Here is an 18,279-nt window from a genome sequence, read left to right on the forward strand (position 1 = left end):
AGAGGAAGAGAAGGAAGAGAAAGAGGAGAAGGAAGAGAAGAAAACAGAGGAAGAAAAGGATGAAAAGAAAGAGAAGGAAGAAGATAGAGAAGGAAGAGGTAGAGAAGGAAGAAGATAGAGAAGGAAGAGGAAGAGAAGGAAGAGAAAGAGGAGAAGGAAGAGAAGAAAACAGAGGAAGAAAAGGATGAAAAGAAAGAGAAGGAAGAAGATAGAGAAGGAAGAGGAAGAGAAGGAAGAGAAAGAGGAGAAGGAAGAGAAGAAAACAGAGGAAGAAAAGGATGAAAAGAAAGAGAAGGAAGAAGATAGAGAAGGAAGAGGAAGAGAAGGAAGAGAAAGAGGAGAAGGAAGAGAAGAAAACAGAGGAAGAAAAAGATGAAAAGAAAGAGAAGGAAGAAGATAGAGAAGGAAGAGGAAGAGAAGGAAGAGAAGAAAACAGAGGAAGAAAAGGATGAAAAGAAAGAGAAGGAAGAAGATAGAGAAGGAAGAGGAAGAGAAGGAAGAGAAAGAGGAAAAGGAAGAGAAGAAAAAAGAGGAAGGATGAAAAGAAAGAGAAGGAAGAAGATAGAGAAGGAAGAGGAAGAGAAGGAAGAGAAGAAAACAGAGGAAGAAAAGGATGAAAAGAAAGAGAAGGAAGAAGATAGAGAAGGAAGAGGAAGAGGAAGAGGAAAAGGAAGAGAAGAAAAAAGAGGAAGAAAAGGAAGAGAAGGAAGAAGATATAGAAGGAAGAGGAATATAAGGAAGAGAAGAAAATAGAGGAAGAAATTGATGTAAAGAAATAGAAGTAATAAGATAGAGAAGGAAGAGGAAGAGAAGGAAGAGAAAGAGGAAAAGGAAGAGAAGAAAACAGAGGAAGAAAAGGATGAAAAGAAAGAGAAGGAAGAAGATAGAGAAGGAAGAGAAAGAGGAAAAGGAAGAGAAGAAAAAAGAGGAAGAAAAGGATGAAAAGAAAGAGAAGGAAGAAGATAGAGAAGGAAGAGGAAGAGAAGGAAGAGAAAGAGGAAAAGGAAGAGAAGAAAAAAGAGGAAGGATGAAAAGAAAGAGAAGGAAGAAGATAGAGAAGGAAGAGGAAGAGAAGGAAGAGAAGAAAACAGAGGAAGAAAAGGATGAAAAGAAAGAGAAGGAAGAAGATAGAGAAGGAAGAGGAAGAGAAGGAAGAGAAAGAGGAAAAGGAAGAGAAGAAAACAGAGGAAGAAAAGGATGAAAAGAAAGAGAAGGAAGAAGATAGAGAAGGAAGAGGAAGAGAAGGAAGAGAAAGAGGAAAAGAAAGAAGAAAAAAGAGGAAGAAGATAGAGAAGGAAGAGGAAGAGGAAGGAAGAAAACAGAGGAAAGGATGAAAAGAAAGAGAAGGAAGAAGATAGAGAAGGAAGAGGAAGAGAAGGAAGAGAAAGAGGAAAAGAAAGAGAAGAAAAAAGAGGAAGAAAAGGATGAGAAGGAAGAAGATAGAAAGAGATGTTTGAGTCAGCAAAATTCAATTGAGCGTTGGCTTCCTATTGACTTTCCGTCTTCTCGAGAAAGTTGTAATTTTCAGCGAAACACTTGAATATGACGGAACATATTGCCCGCATCACGCGTTGGCTCAGGCTCCCCTACGCCTGGACACGCGACCAGACATACGACATAGCTACAGGAAGTCTGGAGAGTGTGTGTGTGTGTGTGTGTGTGTGTGTGTGTGTGTGTGTGTGTGTGTGTGTGTGTGTGTGTGTGTGTGTGTGTAACAACTGTTCGTTTCCTCTGTTCGTTATCTGTGGTTCTAAAAGAGTCTGTTCGTTTGTCTGTAAGTCTGTGGGTTCTGTATGTGGTATTCGTCTGTTATTTGTTGTCCTGGGAGTAACTAGATAACTTTGGAGTCTGTGTCCACTTATAATCATGTAAGTCTGCTGGTTATCTATGGGTTGTATGTGTTCTTTGTCGTGTTTGTCGTCTTTGGGAGGAAATACATAACTTCATCTACCTTCCGCTGCTGGCCGCGGGGAAGGTTCTGGCGCTGGGCGAAGCGAGCCAGCGGTCCTCTCGAGCTGCCCTCTCTCGCCGTGTCTCCTTCACCGGCGTTCTCGGCCTCAACCCGACCAATGACTGACCGCATCCTGAAGGCGAGACGGAAACTGTGATATATTCATTTTTTACGGTACACGAGGCAGGGGATGATAAAAACAAAACTATATATAAAAATACTTCACACGCTGCTCCTGTACATTAAAAAAGAACAAGAGGTAGGGCAAGGACAAAACATAATTACACACACACAAAAAGAAAATCACTTAAGACGCTGCTCCTATACATAAAAAATAGAGGAAGATGTCGAAAAAATATCTTTCTCACTCTCTTCCTCTCTTTCTCTCATTCCCTTACACCCACTCTCCCTCTTTTTCCCTTCTTCCTTCCTTCCTTCCATCCTTCCTCTCACAAACCAAAAAAATCTCTCTCTCTCTCTCTCTCTCTCTCTCTCTCTCTCTCTCTCTCTCTCTCTTTCCCTTCTTCCTTCCCTCCCTCCTTTCCCTTTCTGTCCTCCCTCCTTCCCTCCCTCCCTCCTTGTCTCGCTCCCTTCTCTCCCGCCCACTCTCCTTCGCTTTCCCTTCTTCCTTCCTTCCTTCCGTTCGTTTCCGTCCTCCCTTTCCCTGCCTTCCCGTCCTCTCTCCCTCCTCGCCTCACTCCCCTCTCTCCCGCCCACTCTTCTCTTTCCCTTCTTCCTTCCTTCCTTTCTCCACTCCTTCATTTCCCTGCCCATCCTCCCTCCCCGCCTCGCTCCCCTCTCACGAACCCTCCTCCCTCCTGTCCGTAAGTCAGGCCGTAATCACCGCTAATCCCGCTCAATGATACGAGGGAACAGACGAGGCATGAGGGGTGGCCGCGGCTGGACGTACCTACACACGCCCTCGAGAGAAACAAAAAGAGGGAAAGAAGAGAAATGATACGGAGTGAAGTGAATAAAAATACATGCACACTCTTTACCTGTATGAAGATGAAAATAGAAAGAAAGGTTAAACATAAAGAGGGAAGTATAAAAGAAAATAAATGTCATGAAAGAGATAAACAATAAAGAAATAATAAAGAAGGAAGGAAAAGAATGAAAGAGTGAAATGAGTTAAAATACATCCACACTCTCTATCTATATGCAGATGAAAATAGCAAGAAGGGTCAAATATAGAGAGAAGTGTAGCATAAAAGAGAACGTTATGTTAGAGATAAACAAAGAAATACAGAAAGAATTAAGAAAGAAAAGAAATTAAACTGAATGATATATAAATGCATGTACAATCTCTACCCATGGAAGAAAATACCAAGAAAAGTTACATAAATCATACAGAGAAGTGCAGTATAAAAAGATATCATAAACATACAAGTTAGATAAAAAAATATTTATAAAAAGAGTTAAATAACTTGGAGGAAGTTCTGATGATTTGATGTTGATGATTATTAGATTTTTTACAAACGTTGACACTGCCGAAAGAAAAAGAAGTAAAAAAAAAAATAAACAAAATAAAACACAACTTCAATAAAATAGTGTATTAAAAGACATTAAACATTAGAAAGCATGACGGATTTCAGAACCAACAAACGTATTCAAAAAGGACAAAAGAAACAAAACAATAAGAGACTGAGAAAGTAAGAAAAAATAAGAAGAGGAAAACAAAGAAAAACAAGGTAAATAAAGAAAGCAAAACAAAAACTAAACAAAGAAAAAGAAAAGCGATGAAATAGAAAAAAAAGCATCAGAAGGAAAAATGAGAAATTAAAAATATATATAAAAAAAAGATTATTGAAGGTATATACACACGCACACTCTGACAAATAAAGGATAATTAAAAAGAAGAAAAGTTACAAGGCAAGAAAGAAAAACAAAACACACAAAACCCTCATTATAAAAAAAAATTCACGCGCCCAACAATATTCCTTGAGAAAACTAAACAAATAATAACTGAATAAATTCCTGACTGGCGCGCAGGCATATAATAACTTCAATCTTAGACGAAGAAAAAAAAATACACAAAAAGGAAAAGGTTGGAGAGTTTGGGCGATTCGCTTTGATTACACAAAAAACATAAATATCTCGCCAATTCGTTATGCAGATGTTTTCAGAGGGTAAGGGGGGAGAAAGGAAGGGGGAAAGAGAAGAGGGGAAGTGGGGGAGGGAAGGCGAAGGAAAGGGGGAAGGGAAGGGATGGGGTATGAACCTGGTGGGGTAAGAAAGTGAGGAGGGAAAAGAAAGAATATGGAGAGAAAGAATGCGGTGAGGGGAGAGGAAAACAAGGAAAGGGAAGGGAAGGAAACCAAGGAAAGGAAAGGAAAGGGGTGAAGGGAGGGATGGGGAATGGACCTGGAGGGGAAGGAAAATGTGGAAAAGGAAGGAAACGAAATGATTAGAGAGAGAAAGAGGTAAGGGGAAAAGAAAGCAAGGGAAGGGAAGGAAAGGGAAGGAAAGGGGGAAGGGAAGGAAAGGGGAAGGAAGGAAAGGGGAAGGGAAGGACAGGGGGAGGGGAAGGAAAGGGGGAGGGGAAGGAAAGGGGGAGGGGAAGGAAAGGGGGAGGGGAAGGAAAGGGAAGGAAAAGGGGAAGGGAAGGGAAGGAAGGGAAGGAAAGGGGGAAGGGAGGGATAGGAAATAAACCTGGTGGGGTAAGAAAGTGAGGAAAGGGATGGAAACAAAATAAAGAAAGAGAATTGAAGGAAAGGAAAGGGAAGGGAAGGGAAGGGAAATGAAGGGAAGGGAAAGGAAGGGAAGGGAAAGGAAAGGAAGGGAAAGGAATTGAATGGAAGGGAAAGGAAGCAATGGGAATGAAAGAAAAGAAAAACGAAAAAAGGAAAGGAAAATGAAGGGAAAAATAAGAACGTAAGGAAATGAAACGGAAGAGAGCGAATACGAATGGAAGGGATACGATGGAAATATATAAAAGGGGAGAGGGAGGAAAATGAGAAAAAGAAGAGGGAAGGGAATGAAAGGGATAAGAGATGAAAATGGAAGGGGAAGGAAGTAAATATAGAGAGAAGAAGGGGAATGAAAGATAGTGGAGAATATAGATAGAAATTGAAAATGAGAGGAAAGGAGAGGAAGGGAGAGGAAGGGTGCGGAAGAAAGGAGAGGAGGGGAGAGTAAAGAAGATTAGAAGAACTGGAAAGAGAAGAAAAAGAAGAGAAAGAAATGAAGGTAAGGACAGGCGGAAGAGGAGAGGAAGTTAGGAGGGGGAAGAGGAAAGGGGAAGAGGGAAGGAGAAGGGAAAAGAGGAAAGGAAGGGAGAGGAAGGAGGAGGAAGGGAAATGAGGCCACTAATCAAAAACAACAACCTAAGAGAGAGAGAGAGAGAGAGAGAGAGAGAGAGAGAGAATTAAACTGTGAAGAGGACAAGATAAAAGAGAGGAGGGGAGAACGGTAGTTAGGTTGTTCTCTCTCTCTCTCTCTCTCTCTCTCTCTCTCTCTCTCTCTCTCTCTCTCTCTCTCTCTCTCTCTCTCTCTCTCTCTCTCTCTCTCTCTCTGGTGGTTTCTTTGATGGTAGAACGTAATCACACCTCCGCTTAGGGGCAGTAACGCGGCGAGAGACAGGCCGACAGTGAAGGGGGATTATCACATGATAGCCTCTGATGAAGATTGAGTGAGGAGGAGGAGGAGGAAGAAAGGGAGGAAAGAAGACGGAGAGAGGAGGAGGATGATGATAAGGATGATAACTATGATGATAAGAACATAAGGAGTCTGCAAAAAAACTCTCGCTCTCGCTCTAATCATCTTCTATAAGCTTCTATAATCCTAACACCACAAATCCTCCCTCTCAATGCATTTATATATTTCTTGAAGGTGTCTGTTGTATTGGCACTCACCACATGACTGCCAAGACTATTCCACTCATCCACTACTCTACTGGTACATAAATTCTTTACATGCATTTAATGAATCTGAAATCGTTCTTAAACCCATTACTATGAGTCCTATTCTGCTGGTTTTTTTTTTTTTTTTGGGGGGGGGAGGGGGGGGTGTGCCTGTAGAACTTCACCCCCTTATTGCACTCCATCATCCATTTATAAACTTCAGTCAACTCATGGCACGCTTTGTCTATGTAAAGAATGTAAATTTAAACTCGAGTCTATCCTTATTCGACGATTTTCTCAACCCATGAATAATTTTTATCCTCCTCCTCACCTCATATTCTAAGATGATGTCCATTCTAATAATGAGTCAGGGATAATGGAGATGAGGCCTATCTAATTCTAAATATAGCGTGATGATTTTAGGGGAGAGCAAGGAGGTAGACGAGGAGGAGGAGGAAGGGTAAGATAACTCTCTCTCTCTCTCTCTCTCTCTCTCTCTCTCTCTCTCTCTCTCTCTCTCTCTCTCTCTCAAGAAATTTAAGGAGGAAAAAACTGAGAACGTGACCACATTTTACCTTGACACACACACACACACACACACACACACACACACACACACACACACACACACACACACACACACACACAAGGAAAAAGAAACATAGAGTCAACACACAAAGTCAAGTGTTACGAGTCACGAGTCAGTCAGTTATCAGCCATAAATTCTGGGTGTTGGTGCATTAGGTCAAGCATTATCAGTCATCAGTTGTCTATCACAAGTTGCAGGTCAGAGCACATTGGTTTTTTTTTTATATAGTAAATTATGCAGACCGAAAGGCAAACAAAGTATAAAAACGCCCGCATCACGCAACTCAAATAGACAAACAGAAAAGGTACCCAAAGCATAATCAGTTTTTTGATAGAAATACTAGACAAGTTTCTTTACACTTCACTTTACATATGAAGCGTTGAAGTCATGGGAAACACAGAGAAAAGAAGGAAGAAGGTTGTTCCAGTGTTTACCAGTGAAAGGGATGAAAGAATGTAGATACTGGAACTCTTTCATTATGAAGTTGAAGAGCAAAGAAATGTTCTCGTTTAGAATGTTTTGGGAGAGAGAAGGATAGAAGGATGAAGTTAGTAAATTCAAAAGAAGTTGTGAAAATAGCGATGAAAGATAACAAGAGAGGCGACACGGCGGCGGAATTTAAGGAATAGAAAACATCAAGTACGAAGAGGGTGACTGATGAGGAGAATGTCGCAAATCATTATCTACGTAAACCATAGCAAATATTGTCATACCTCATAAATCACAAAATACATAGTCATCGGGCGCTATAAAAATATACAGTTGACAGGTCATGGCACATTAATTCATTACAAATAAGTCATCAGTCTCAATTTACGGGACATGGCGCAAATGAAGTCACGACAGTTCTGAATAATAAGTCTTGGCACGTGTCACACCACATTTAGCTACATCGTCAGAAAGCCAAGCCATACAATCAGTTCACCAGAGAATTAGTGACATAATAATAATAATAGTAATAGTAATGATAACGATAATGATAATAATAATAATAATAATAATAATAATAATAATAATAATAATAATAATAATAATAATCCACCTGAGCAGTAGTCGCATGCGCTGTATCCTGGTGGAGGGGCTCTGCCTGCCGCCCCCACCACCGCCGCCGCCGCCACCCCCGCGTTGTGGGGTGCCCGGGTTAGCCACCGCCGACGGCAGCCGTCTTCTGCAACAAATGAGGATACGTTAATGTTTATAAATACCGGTAAGTTACGTGTAAACTGTATTGCATCGTGTTTTACTAATGTGACAACTTCTTTGAATCCAATCGCTTACGTACCATTCATTATTTCACTTTTCATAATCCTAGTCATGAAGTACGTATATAAAGCGGTAATATGGGAGCGTGAACACTATTGATTGATTTACATATACACAATATCTGTGGGCGTGTAATTCACCACGGCCTGACCAAGACAGACTCGTGATCGCCAGCCAGTGCCCTCCCTGAATTTGGAGCTCACAAGTGCTTTAGGTCATTTATGTTCGACTGAAACCTCGCAGCCACATACACCTGGGAGGCTAGACCCCCCCCCCCCCCCCGACTGACACACGGAACCCATTCACTGCTGGGTGGACATGGGGCAGACTACACATCCGTATCCTCTCGGTTGTGAGGTGAGCGTGCTAACCACTGAACTGCGGAGCTCTGTGTGTGTGTGTGTGTGTGTGTGTGTGTGTGTGTGTGTGTGTGTGTGTGTGCCCTTTTCGTCACTTCCTTCTCGTGTCCGGCATCGCTCGGCTTACCCTTGTAATCCGCGAGCTAACGGTGTGATTACTAGGCTCTAAACTATGCTGCATATAATTACTGTTTTGATAAGTGAATTAATAGACTTGTTTTTGCTCGCAGGATGAAGTCATGGATTATAAACAGCGTCCCTGAACACACACACACACACACACACACACACTTCCTTCTCCACCCCATTCCTTATCCCTCTCCTACTCCATTTTTTTTTTTATGATACGAACACAAAATTCCTTACCTTGGCCATCACAGTTTCAAGTTACCATTTAGTAAGCTCGAGCATGGTATTGTACGTATTTAACTATTTAACATATAGTTGGACGATTAATTTTACTTGGTTTCATTATTTCACTCATGTTGAATTATGGTGTTGCTTGAAATATGTCGTCTATTGTTTTTTATTTCTTTAGGATCAACACTCCATCACGTCGACTCACAACTACGCAATCTTTCCTTTTCCACCCGCAGGACAACGCATCATAACACAACACAAGCACCACATCACTATAACACTTTAACTGCCCCTTTGATTATCCATAAGTAGAACCATTAAACCTTACCCCGTCAACACAACCCCCGCCTGTCACCACCACTCAACACAACACAGCAGAAACACAACACTACACACGACAGCGCTCTCTCCTTCGCCACTCCACAACTCACCCTCTCTGCGAGTTGGACGACCCTGGTTTGGAGGCGACGGTGGCAGCGAGGGCGGCGGCGGCGACAGCTCTCGGGAGGGGTCTCGTGTGGGACCATAATGGGGCAGGGTGGGTTTGGGGGTCCCGTCTTCCCCTCCTGGTGCGCCCCATGTCAAATTAGGGTCACTGCTCTACTATTAGACGTCAATTCCAGGTGTTTTCGTCATTTTCTCAGCAATTGGGCCTCCATGAAGAAAGGTTATGTCGAAGATTAGGAGGTCGTATCAATTCCGCGGTGGTTTGAAAGTTAGTTCGAAGCCGGGTATAAGAGATCACTGATGTTGATAGGCGGCCGTTATGCCAGTCAAACGAGCTTCCGGAAATCTCGAAGTGCTCGTTTACCCTTCCTGTGAGTGGCTGTAATCAATGGTTCCTCTTGCTTAGTTCGCCTTAGTCTCGTATTGTGTTCGGACTTGATCGCTGAGAATGAGGCTTCGGAATGTGCTACTTATGGTTTTTTTTACTGTAGGCTTATAATGCGTGGGTATGTCACCTTTGATGGCCACTTGTCACTTTTCACTCTTCTTTCTTTATTTTATCGTCTTCTTTCTCCTAGTTCTCTTTCTTTTCCTTCTTGGTGATCAGTTATTATTTGTCTTCATTCTATCAACCTTTTTTTTTCCCCGTTTTGCTTGTTTCCATCGTTCCTTTATTGATTTTTCTTTCCTTTTTCTTTATCCTCTTCGTTCTGGTTATTCAGTTTTCATCATTCATTATGTCAACCTTTCTTTTTTTCCATTTTTTCAACTTCCATTATCATATTCTTCTTTTTTATTCCTCTTCTTTATCCTTTCTCAGTGTTCCGTTTCAATCACTTTTGTCAACCTCCATTTTCCTTATAATTTTCATGATCTGTCTTTTGTCCCTCCTCTTTTATATATGTCCTTGTGTTCACTTTTAACCACTCAATTTTCAATCTTAAAATTTATCCGTATATTTATTCAAGTCCATATTTTGTTTATTCTTTTCTCTTACAAGTTTAATGATCACTTATCAGCATATACTGTCAACATCCTTTTTTTCCTCCTATTTTCGTTTTTTTTTTATTTCATTATTTCACTTATGAATTATGGTGTTGCTTGAAATATGTCGTCGATTGTTTTTATTTCTTCAGGATCAACACTCCATCACGTCGAGTCACAACTTCATAATCTTTTTCCACCCGCACAACAACACATCACAACACAACACAGCACTTTTTTATCTTTCTGAACTATCATCTCGAGCGGTGTATCTCAAGAAAAAGTGTCTAAGTATTGTACACTGTGACACCAACAACTGAAGGATAAAAATCAAGCCTCATCAAAACACGGGCAGCCAAGGTTTCAGATCTCACAATTTCAGATCAAACTATAAACACCTAAACAGAGACGATAGAATGAGACGTGGATCGGTATTCTAAGACGCTTCTCCTCTCACATAGTTATTTCCAAAGCCCAAAATGGAGCTCAATCGGGTTCTCATGAGTTTTCTTTTAGACTGATGATAAGGAAGGAGGGTCAAACTACCACCAGGGTCATAAAACTACCCCTAGAAATGCCCACAACTCCTAGGAAAGCCTTGTCAAATATGTGTACTTGGGTGGCGAATGTTTAAGAATAGAACCCTTGGGCGTTCGCCGAAGCCTGACACCAGAATATTAACATCCACACGACACGGAGGAGCAAGGTTTCAGATCACACAGGTTTCTCCATGAACTATTAACACATTCATATATATCACTACAGACGGTGGGGTGTTGGCTGGTCGCCCTGGGAAACTCACAACTGGAGGAGGAAGATTTAAACCCACAAGACACGGAAGGGCAAGGTTTCACGCCATGAAGGTGCCGCTCACAGCGACAAACACATCAATAGCGGTCATATGTTAGTCGGACGCCCTTTGTGGTCACCTAACTAACACAGGAGGAAGATGAAAACGGACAGGACACGAGGAGGATAGATAGGACAAGAGACGTAGCAGAAAAAACACAGAAATAACGAAGGGAGGAGAGCCATTGCGCGTCCACCCAGCTCTCAAAGGATGAAGACGAGGAGGACGAAAACGTTAACACAAAGAGAGGTCACCGCAGGACACACTCGTTTTCTTTGGCGTGCTGAACAGTAACAAAGGATTCCAGAGAAGGTGGAACTTCATCAAACATAAGCTTAGCGTAGTCATGTAACTTGTGAAAGAGAGCGAGCTGGATGAGAACACAGAGCACACCAGGACGGAAGCTTGCAGGGTCACACATGTCCTCGTCCAGAAGAATACGTACATTGGTGAGGGAGAAGATGAGGTTTTCCCCACCCGAAGCTTTGCGCAGCCCCTAACTCTTGTAAGAACGGGGATTAGAAAGCACTGAACACACAATAAAGGGATATCGTATGATTCCCTTTCACGGCAAAACACATAAGATAGGACATTGAGGCGTCTCCAGTCAGCAGCTAAGGAGGGACACGACAGCGCAATGAAAAGGAGAGACCACATAGAAGCACAGGCATCCTCTTTCGACACGATTAACAACACATGAGAAGAGAGAGCGAGGCCTTCCCCAACCAGTCACACGGCACTCCAATTCCTCTTTGCCGTGAACACCGTACAATGTAGTGTTTCAGATCCTCCTTTTCTGCCTCAAAAGTATTTCACGTGTTGCTATTGTTTGGCTGTAAGTGATCTGTTCTACACTTGCTATACGGTAACTCTACACACATTTTTTTTTCTCTTGGGCACCACATACATAAATGCTTATATCTTTCGTTTCCACTCCAGAAGTGTCGCACGTTATAACTCATCCTGTTTGTCCGTATTCTTTGATAAGCTGTACGTGATTTCTTCTCTAACACTCTTTGGCTTTATTTTCTTTTTTTGTTCATTCCGGGCACCACAGGAAGCAGGTTATATATAGCGAGGCTCTTCAAAGCACTCAACTCTTCCCATTGCATTTTATTTTTCTGTTTATTCCAGGCACCACGCACTACAAACCACTTGGGTCGCATTCCTTCACAAACACGTAACCAAACAGCGAGACACGCCTGAGTGAACTGCAGAGGGACTCGAAAATGGATCCGAGAGTTGAAGCATAAGATAACATTAGATCACAGAAAAAAAGGGTCTTGTAGGTTCTTTCTTTTAACTCTCAAATGTCTCCTGTGCACCTGTTTCCAGTACTTAGCTATGAAAATTTTCACACCACACGCAGGAAGAACAAGAGAACGAGCCTGACGGGGTAGCTTTTAGAGGGCACTATTGGAGGAGGCAAGTTCTATCTCTTTCTGTATGCCTATGAATGTCACCTGACTCTACTTTCACACCCACAATAAAACGAGTGAACGAGCCTGACGGGAGCTTTCAGGAGACACTGGTAGAGGAGACGATTTCTATCTCTCCCTGTACACCTCTTTATACAATTGTCCAGCCGTGAAAACTCGACAAAATCTTCACCGCACGGATACGAGGCAAGAGGAGGAGGAGCCTGCCGGAGGAGCTTACGAGAGGCGCCGGAGGAGAGAACTGGCGGCTGGAGAGGCGCGTGAGATCATAATGACGGGGCGAGGCAGGCAAGCGTTCGTGTGCGTGTGTGTGTGTGTGTGTGTGTGTGTGTGCATGAGAATGATAGAGCAACGTGCCAAGGTCTAATCAGTATCAAAAAAGAGGAAGAGAGAGAGAGAGAGAGAGAGAGAGAGAGAGAGAGAGAGAGAGAGAGAGAGAGAGAGAGAGAGAGAGAGAGAGAGAGAGAGAGAGAGAGAAAATATAAAGACCCGTCAATGACAAGCAAAAAGAAAAGAGAAAACGCTAAAAATTCATGTTTACCACACCATTTTTTCTCTCGTATTTCTTTTCGTCTTCTTCAAAGGCGGATGCTGTCATTAGATTCACCTCGTCTGTCCTTAACTTTTTCTTCTTTTCTGCCTCTTTTTTCTTCTTTCGTTTCCTTATGTTTGCTTTCTTTTTATTTTACATTGATTATATGGTCCATTCGAGCCTTCGTGTTCGTGTGTGTGTGTGTGTGTGTGTGTGTGTGTGTGTGTGTGTTATCTGAATCTTGCATGCTCCTTTACTCCGCCTTATTTACCTAAACACACACACACACACACACACACACACACACACACACACACATAGAAAAAGCGTGACTGGCGTGTGTGGGAAACTTATACACACACACACACACACACACACACACACACACTATAAACCTACCGACATTTACATACACTTCACAATACTTTTTTTCTTTGACAATTTCCAAGATACATTTATTTACTACTTTTTATGAGTTTCTCGACTATTATGCAGATTCCTCTCTTTACTACGTCATATAAACTTTCTTATTTACTATCTTACTAATATTTTACCATTATTCACCATCACTTCTTTCCTTATTTCTTCACTACGTATTTCACTATTCTGAGGATCCAATTCATTATTATTTAAAGTATTCGCGTCGTTGCTAATCCTTTATCATTCATCTATTATTTTTTTTCTCTTCTGAGCAGCGTTGCCAGATTATCGTATTCACCACATCGTATTTATTACTTTTAAGCCTCAAACTCTCGTACCTACTCAAATAACGATAGAAAATTGAAGTTAGCGTTAAAACTCCTATTTATTGATTGTTGTTTGTTTGTTTTTGCTATAGTTATCGGCCAGAAACTACGAAAATGCAGTGCGATGAGTACGATAATTTGGCAACGCTGCTTGTTTCTCTATATACCGAGGATCTGTTTTCTTCATTATCTCAAGAGTGTGTCAGTACTGCATGCATGAGTAACCTTTGCCGTGCTATTCATAGGTCGGTGGCGTGAGGTACGAGCGGTGACACCCTTGCATGCGTGTCCCCGCGGCCAGAATACCCGAGGCGGAGCGGGGCCGACGTCTTAAGTGCTGCCTGTGACCTTTACGCTGCGGTAAAAATCATAACAAATAAAGAGAGAAAAAAGCGACGGAAAACTTGGAAGAAATAAGACTATTACGTAATTTTCTTCTTTCTTAGATTTCGATGATCAAAAAAACAATGCAAATTACGAGTTAATGTTTATAATCAACATGGATGGAATAAAAAGTAAATCTCTCTCTCTCTCTCTCTCTCTCTCTCTCTCTCTCTCTCTCTCTCTCTCTCTCTGTAAAGGTTGTGGGGGGCGGGAGGGGGGCGGCTGAGTGGATGAGTTGCGGCACTTTTCAAACAGGATTTTTCCCAAATGACACGCCTGTTACATGATGGCCAAAACGGTGGTCTTTTAGGAAAGTGACGCTTAATATGTGGCCGGTTTACAAAAAAGGTCAACAAACTGGTGTGTGTGTGTGTGTGTGTGTGTGTGTGTGTGTGTGTGTGTGTGTGTGTGTGTTGGATTAACCTGTTAAAGTGGTTCACTGAGAGCTCGTAGGGAACGGGGTTTGTCATTCTACTATTTTGTAAGATATCTCAAGTGAATGGCCTAGACGAGAGAGGGTGTGATAAGGGCTAAGTCACCTCAGTTCTGCTGGGTGATGCTATTGTCTTATATTTCGCGGTTTTGTTTGTTTTGTCGTAAATGCTACACTCAGTTCTTACTCTACTGTTATTTATTTTTTCTATCGATGTAAATGTTCGACTCTGATACTGTTGCTATTTTCGTCTGAACCCGGGAAAATGCCATTTAGTTTTCACTTCACAGTGACTGTTGCTTGTTGAGTTTGTCATTCAGCGACAGATAAAAACACTAACACTTGCTTGTTTTTTTACTAATGTCGTTATATGTAATTTTTCATTGAACTTTTGATGAATACATTGAATTAATTTATTAAAATGAACATGCTATAAAAATTACTCAGCAGCCTCAGAGAAAGATACATTATGCCACACCAGAGAAATTCTGAATACACGGCTGCGTCACGGCACGTGGTCGGTGTCCCTGGCCTGTGCTACAGCTTTATGGGGATTCGTTTACTAATGGTAAAGGTCAAGTTTTTTTCCAGCAAAAATATGACCACACCAGGTGTTCGTGATGTTGGTAACAAGGATCGTTGCGCATTGTATCAAAGCAACAGGTGCCGAATATATGTCTATATCTATCTATCTATCTATCTATCTATCTATATCTATATATCTATAAAATAGGAAATAATTACTTGGGGAAACTTAGATCATGATACACTAAGGCAGAAGGTAGACTAGGCTGTGAAAAGAATAAAATATTTAGATGATAGCAAAAAAAAAGAAAAAGAAATGGAAAACGCGAAATAGAGAATCCTGTATACTAGATGTGGATGGTAGGAAGTGAGGAACACATGCTTGCTAGGCTATGTTAGGTTGCCTACTGCAGCAGATTATCCATCCACTTAAAAAGAAAAAAAGAGTTGAACTAAACTAAACTATTACAGTTTTTTTGTCTAATTACCCATCCGTATTTTTCTCTATGTGTATAAAGAAAACACAAAGGAGGAGAAAATACCCCTAAAATTGTGGTTTAAAACTATATAATTACGCAAAGCCAAAAACTATATAGAAAAAAAAATACGGGACATAAAAGCTTGACTCATTCCTGCGAACACACACACACACACACACAGAGGCAATCAGAAAATATACAACGTTACCTATTCGCTGCATTCTCCTTCCCGTCCCCCGCCACTGCGCCCTCAGCCTCCATGTCTTCACACCGTCTCGCCTAAACAAACAGCAGCTTCCCCGCCCTGCACCGTGTCGCCTGACCACGAGGTAGAGACCCGAGTGGCTCTGGCTGTCTCCACGAGGTCGGGGCTGCACGCGTCGCCTGCACAAACCCTCTATGTCGCTTCGCCGCCGCGCATTGCAGCAGCGGCAGATCATGCACAAGAGACTGCGTGTGTGTTCCCAGCTGCAGAGTGTGTGTGTGTGTGTGCGTGAGAGAGAGAGAGAGAGAGAGAGAGAGAGAGAGAGAGAGAGGGGGGGATGTATGTGTGCCCCAATACAGTTTCCCATTACTTTAATTAACTAATTGAACACCAAGACGTTATATCCAAAGGTTCGCTATATTCTATACTTATAACATTAACAGATTGTACAAGATGCTTAATCAGATTACAGCAAAGTCTATTATTTGCAGTAGTTAATATTTCTTTATACCAAATATATATAATAATAATCATCCAAGAAAAAAGTTAAATATAAACATGAAAGGCATCAAATATATGTATGACAAATATAATGTTTCCTCTAGTCTGTTAGAATTAAGTCTTTATTATTAGACATCTCAGATTTTCGTTCATTATATTTCGAGGCTCGTGGAACAAAAGGCTTACTCTATTTTTATCCATTTGTACCCCAACAGGATTGAGTCAGGCTCGTATATCTAGAATTGTATCTCATTTTCTCATATTCCTTAAATTTAAGTATAGTTTAACACACGATTTCAAATGGCTGCGATTCCCTACTGCAGTGTGTGTGTGTGTGTGTGTGTGTGTGTGTGTGTGTGATCATTATATCGAAAGAGTTTAAGTGCAGCAGGGTTGTGGTGAACGTATGAATGCAAGGGGGAAGGGGGATAATGTGCCCACATGTTGCATCTGAGCATTTCCCCTTCCTCGTCCCCCTAACGGAACATTAATTCCACTGATGTTTACATTAATGCAATAGCTCCATCAGATATATCATGAATATTGTAACAGTGCAGACGCCAACCCTTACTGCACTGGAGGGGAAGTATGTGCTCCCAATAGGATTCGATGCAGTAGCCTACTCTTAATCCTTGTCTTCATACACACTAAAAACTCCATTGACGTGTGAATTAATGCCTTTAATCACACTATAATCTACCAGGAATATTGTAGCCATGCATGCACCAACCTAACGGCATGTCCTTCCCGTCATGGTAACACTGCAAGGTCTTCCCAGTAATACCGCTGGAGGCCTCGATCCTTCCCTTCCCGACACAATATGACAGCCTGGGTTTGACAGTGCGTGACTTACCCCCGTCAACTTGCCTCCAGCCTTGTCATCGTATGGCATCACCGCCGTAAACTAAAACGCTTCACTCTTTAGACATGAATCCATTATACTCACCGTGTACATCTTCTAATAAGGACACAAATATGATCATCAGCCATTACTTGTCCACTGCAGAACAGGGATTTTGACAACGCTGTTATAATCACTAATGTCAGGGTCTGGCCTTCTGACCTACTAGTAAAGCTTTTGTATGGCTAAATAAAGGTGAGTAAAGGAGGTGAATAAGCATGGTGAGTGGTGAATAGGGATGAGTAAAGATGAGTAAGTGATGAGTATAAAGCGAGTATAAGTTGAGTAGGTGAGTAAAAGTAGCGAGTAGGAGTGATGAATAAGTGGTGAGTTGAGAAAGTAAGTGGTTGATTAGTGGTGAGTAAGTGGTGATAGGTATTGTTCAGCAGAACCAAAGAGATCACCTTGACCTACCCCAGACACACACACACACACACACACACACAAAAAAAAAAAAAAAAAAAAAACGCGCAGCAAGCCAATCAGCTGATCAGCCCTTCGAGAGGCGAGTCACGTGTGGGCGCCTTGAGTTGCCACGTCGCCGAGCTTCAAATTTAACGGGAAAAAATATTAGCCACCGGAACGAGATGGAAAATACAGAATAGTCTTAACAGGCACGTATAGTTCTCATCTGACATGCTTGTAAGGTTCAGTCTGTCATTACATTAACAAGCGGTGTGGCAACTATGGGTGACGGGGTGGAACCAGCGATGGAGAGTTTTATTATTATCATTATTTACAGCAAGGGAGACAGCTCAAGGGCAATAATACAATAAGACAACAAAAAAGTCCACCAGGTGCTGTTCCAATACAACCAGACGGAAGGAGAGGCCAAAAGAGAGGTCAGTTTCGGGAGGATAGGTGTCTTGATTATAAACTTACCTCACGAGATGGGGGCTGCATAACATCACTTCAGAGTTCCCAGTGCAGTCCTGGAGTTTTTGTTTCCATGTGATTCCTCCTTCAAAGTCACGAGCTCGCTTTAAACTCACTAGACACGTAAATATGATCAGAAAGTTGCAGTACACACGCGCACAGCCATGTTCTCTCCGCCCCTGCCAGAAGTAAAGAACCTCACACACGTCTAAGCGAATTATGAAGTGCTGTGTTAATATCTTTGTGTATTGAGTAAGTAGTGTTAAGAAGCTTCAAAAGGGTCAGTGGATAATGCTTAAATAATCACTAGGGGATGATGCTTAAAGAGTTATGTCCTTTTTAGCCTAATAAGTCGCCGCGCATCGCCGCCATCACTTGTTGGGCGGCCATCACTATGACGTCACGATCTTTTTTTTTTATTCGCGGGTTCACGGCTGTTTGAAATTGACAGTTTGATATGTGCAGCCACAATGATAATTACCATTTACCTTGCTTGTATGTGGGTGTGAGCCGTGCAGTACACCAGCAAGACCTTCACCTCCGTTAGTTGATGCCGGTTGGAGTCTCAGGAGGTGGCGAGGTAATCACACAATGACGATCTTTTTGGTGTGAA

At 41.9% G+C, this 18,279-nt stretch overlaps 1 protein-coding gene across 5 annotated transcripts in view; it reads right to left on the reverse strand.

The window, feature by feature from the left end:
- LOC127001528 (dynein axonemal intermediate chain 1-like) overlaps window positions 1-17,817 on the reverse strand; it is a 68,357-nt gene extending 50,540 nt beyond the window's left edge. For 2 of the 5 annotated variants that reach the window (XR_007755324.1, XM_050866148.1), the window contains exons 1-3: window positions 8,796-10,125; window positions 7,425-7,550; window positions 1,952-2,084 (exon numbers count right to left, since the gene is read on the reverse strand). Coding sequence is in view for 1 of the 5 variants with exons in the window: in XM_050866148.1 (XP_050722105.1) it covers window positions 1,952-2,084; window positions 7,425-7,550; window positions 8,796-8,944 (408 nt within the window). In the remaining 4 variants the exon portion in view is untranslated. Of the gene's footprint in view, window positions 1-1,951; window positions 2,085-7,424; window positions 7,551-8,692; window positions 8,764-8,795; window positions 10,201-17,672 lie in introns of those variants that run through there. The other 3 variants (XR_007755326.1, XR_007755325.1, XR_007755327.1) reach the window with 3 other exon arrangements.
- Window positions 17,818-18,279: the final 462 nt, after the last annotated feature.

This window comes from Eriocheir sinensis, chromosome 21 (genome assembly GCF_024679095.1).
Source record: "Eriocheir sinensis breed Jianghai 21 chromosome 21, ASM2467909v1, whole genome shotgun sequence".
Classification (NCBI taxonomy): Eukaryota; Metazoa; Arthropoda; class Malacostraca; order Decapoda; family Varunidae; genus Eriocheir; species Eriocheir sinensis.